The sequence below is a fragment of the Austrofundulus limnaeus genome, unplaced genomic scaffold (assembly GCF_001266775.1).
Source record: "Austrofundulus limnaeus strain Quisiro unplaced genomic scaffold, Austrofundulus_limnaeus-1.0 Scaffold4131, whole genome shotgun sequence".
Taxonomy (NCBI): Eukaryota; Metazoa; Chordata; class Actinopteri; order Cyprinodontiformes; family Rivulidae; genus Austrofundulus; species Austrofundulus limnaeus.
Genome location: NW_013956533.1, coordinates 1 through 716, shown reverse-complemented (window position 1 = coordinate 716; position 716 = coordinate 1). Strand labels below are relative to the sequence as shown.

General features: G+C 58.5%; 1 protein-coding gene across 1 annotated transcript in view; it reads right to left on the bottom strand.

The window, feature by feature from the left end:
- The window catches only part of LOC106512076 (keratin-associated protein 10-1-like), a gene marked incomplete at both ends in the record, with an annotated part of 2184 nt that extends 1648 nt beyond the window's left edge, over positions 1-536 (bottom strand). The window contains 2 exons of the mRNA XM_014000772.1: positions 151-381; positions 427-536. Coding sequence (XP_013856226.1) covers positions 151-381; positions 427-536 — 341 coding nt within the window. The remainder of the gene's footprint in view (positions 1-150; positions 382-426) is intronic.
- Between the last annotated feature and the right edge of the window lie 180 nt (positions 537-716).

Genomic DNA, 716 nt, shown 5'->3' with positions numbered 1-716 from the left:
GGGACACAGCAGGGACACTGTGAGGAAACATCAGGGACACAGCAGGGACACAGCAGGGACACTGTGAGGACGAAAAAGGGACACAGCAGGAACACAGTGAGGACACAATAGAGACACTGTGGGGACACAGCAGGGACACTGAAGGGACACTGTGGGAACACAGCTGGGACACTGTGGGGACACAGCAGGGACACAGCAGGGACACTGTGAGGACGAAAAAGGGACACAGCAGGGCCACAGCAGGGACACAATAGAGACACTGTGGGGACAGAGCAGGGACACAGCAGGGACACTTTGGGGACACTTTGGGGGACACAGCAGGGACACAGCAGGGACACAGCATGGACACAGCAGAGACACTTTGGGGACACTGCGGGGACACTGTGGGGACACAGTAGGGACACAGCAGGGACACAGCAGGGACACTTTGGGGACACTTTGGGGGACACAGCAGGGACACAGCAGGGACACAGCATGGACACAGCAGAGACACTTTGGGGACACTGCGGGGACACTGTAGGGACACAGCAGGGACACTGTGAGGACGAAACAGGGACACAGCATGGACACAGCAGGAACACAGTGGGGACACAGCATGGACACAGCAGGGACACTGTAGGGACACAGCAGCGTTACTGTGGGGACACTGCAGGGACACTGTAGGGACACAGCAGCGTTACTGTGGGGACACTGCAGGGACACTGTAGGGACACAGC